The sequence below is a fragment of the Lepisma saccharinum genome, chromosome 24 (assembly GCF_977018435.1).
Source record: "Lepisma saccharinum chromosome 24, izLepSacc3.1, whole genome shotgun sequence".
Classification (NCBI taxonomy): domain Eukaryota; kingdom Metazoa; phylum Arthropoda; class Insecta; order Zygentoma; family Lepismatidae; genus Lepisma; species Lepisma saccharinum.
The window spans coordinates 18677751-18680382 of record NC_139252.1 but is presented as its reverse complement, the minus strand read 5'-3'; the positions used below and the strand labels follow the sequence as shown (position 1 = coordinate 18680382).

At 39.7% G+C, this 2632-nt stretch overlaps 1 protein-coding gene across 1 annotated transcript; it reads right to left on the bottom strand.

The window, feature by feature from the left end:
* Positions 1-1670: 1670 nt before the first annotated feature.
* LOC145978128 (uncharacterized) lies at positions 1671-2381 on the bottom strand. Its single transcript, XM_083110568.1, has one exon. The coding sequence runs from the start codon at positions 2379-2381 to the stop codon at positions 1671-1673; it is 711 nt and encodes a 236-aa protein (XP_082966694.1).
* Positions 2382-2632: the final 251 nt, after the last annotated feature.

Below are 2632 nucleotides of genomic sequence, written 5' to 3'. Positions count from 1 at the left end.
ATTATTTAGCGTAGCGCGCTACTACACAGGGTTCAATTTCATCATATCATCACTCATCCTCATCTTTGTAATTAGCCAAAAGCGACCGAAATGCGAAGCATAATAAACCAAATAAATAAATCAATATCAATCAGTTTACCTAGAATATACTTTCAGAGTAAGAAGGTAAATTCACACTGATTTTAGGATAAGGTCATATCATTTCAGTAAATTTTCTAATATGTGTAGTTTTGGAGGGGAATTATAGCAATTAGGACATATGTAATTACATTAACTGATACGTTTAAAGCCTCTTAGCTCAGATTTGTACAGTTACAATATACCATGAAAAAACATTCGTCTGAATGAAATGGGTAACAGCATTTTAATATGGCGGATGTCTATGAGAGATTCAAATTTTTATTGTAATAATCAAAGCTTTATTATCGAAGGTTGAGAAACTAAAATCTTTACCTGTGGTAATAGAATAGAAATGGACATTTTCAACTTATCGCAAAACTTAGTATTGCCGTGCTAAGAAGACAAATCGTCAACAGCGAAAGGGAACATTTTGTCTGCAAGCGGAGAAAACAAATAACTATATGCTTCATCTCTTCCTGGCACAGCATTTCTGTATTATCTTCTGTTCTGTGTTGAGAAGCCGAATGTAGTGTGGTAGCACAGTTTCGTCTTAAATATATACCAACACAATAATAATTATCTTGTTATACAACAAAGGAGTCTGCTTGCTTCGTTACGTTTTCATTAGATACACATAACAAATTAATGGTAAATGAACCAAATTGAAAACTTAAATATTTGCTTTCATTTTTACGGTCGGGAGATATCTCTAATTGCATAGAAAAGTATCTGGACTGGTCCATGGTACACTGGATCTGTGACAATGTAACTCGCTATGCAGAGAAAAGAAAATGACAATTTTATTGGAAAGATTTAGGATAGCAATGGTAACACAATTAAGCTTTGTTTCCATGATAACCAAAAACTCAATATGCTGATCAAGGCAGATTTTATTTTATTTTGAAACATAAACTAGAGTGTCTCAACCTTAAAAGTCAGTATGGAAGTAAATGGAGTACTTCCCTTTCTCTCTAATACATGAGTTTTGCCAATAGCTCTGTCCTTCTCTACCACCACTGCGTTGCGAGATGTTACAAAATTTACAAAATATAAAAGTTAAAAATTTCGAACAGTAAAATCATTATCCTGTAGAGTTTTTTATGCTCTATTTACTGACGGCATTATATAACCTGTCATAAATTCAAGTGTTCTGAATTTTTCATAATATGCAATTTTGCAAAACGCTTAATTTTTTCTAGTAAATACTTCAAAAGCCATAAATATCAAACCGCTTGAACAACTTCGCCAGTTTTTTTTTCTACGGGATCTATGATGTTTGTAGATATAATATTCTTCACCTGAGTGAATTAATTTGCTTACGAGGAGAGTTATTTATATATATATATATATATATATATATATATATATATATATATATATATATATATATACAAGGTGATCCAAAAAGGCCGCCCCTTTTCAATTGGTGAGTATAACTTTATTTAGGCGAATAATTGCAAGCTACAAGGACAGAAGTGTTGCACAGACATGGGAGTTTGATACAAGATATGTCAATCAGGTTGTGAATGTCACATCACATCACGTCTCACTTAAGTTTTGAATATATCATCACTCAGGTGAGCACCACCGTTGTTGGAGCACTCATGAAGCCGAGCCACGAAGCTACGCCGCAATGTATTCTCCAGCATAGCAACCGGAATAGCAGCGATTTCACGGCGAATGTTCGCCTCCAGTTCCTGGATCGTTCCTGGGCGGGTTTCGTAGACCTGGGACTTCAGGTATCCCCACAAGGAAAAATCAGCTGCCGTCAGATCCGGCGAACGTGCCGGCCAAGCCACGTCGCCATATCGGGAGATGAGGTGGCCGGGGAAAAGGTCGCACAATTTGGCAATGGACACACGGGCTGTGTGTGCCGTTGCACCGTCCTGTTGGAACCATGTGATGAGAGGAAGGCGTCGGAGTGCCGGCACGAGAAAGTCTTGGAGCATGGGCACATAACAGTCTGAATTGACAGTACACGTGGCACCAGTGGCATCGCGAAAGAAGTATGGTCCGATGATTCCTGATGTACTGATCCCACACCACACAGTTAACTTGGGACTGTGCAACTCACGCTGATGCAATCGCCGCGAGTTTTCGGTACCCCAGAAACGGCAATTCTGTTTGTTGACCGACCCCGATAGCAAAAAGTGTGCCTCGTCAGACATCAGAAGGTTGTCGACAATGCGTGCATCTTGTGCCCACATGTCGAGAAACGTGTCACAAAACTGAACACGTGCCACTTTGTCGGCTGCGGTCATTGCTTGCACTACTTGCACCTTATACGCTCGTGTATGTAAATCCAAGTGTAAAATACGATGTAAACTGCCATACCTCATATGCAATGCTTGCGATCTGCGGCGCACTGATCTTCGTGGACTTCTTTGGATGTCATCCCGCACACGGTTGATGTATTCCTGTGTCGTACTGAACCCTCCTCGTGCCATTTCGCTACCCAGCGCCGTATGGTGTGTTTGTCCGGTGCATCTCTACGCTGGCCTAGCTGGCGGAA

What these genes read in the sequence shown, in the direction of transcription:
- LOC145978128 (XM_083110568.1), bottom strand. Translation starts at nt 2,381, where the DNA reads ATGACCGCAGCCGACAAAGTGGCACGTGTTCAGTTTTGTGACACGTTT.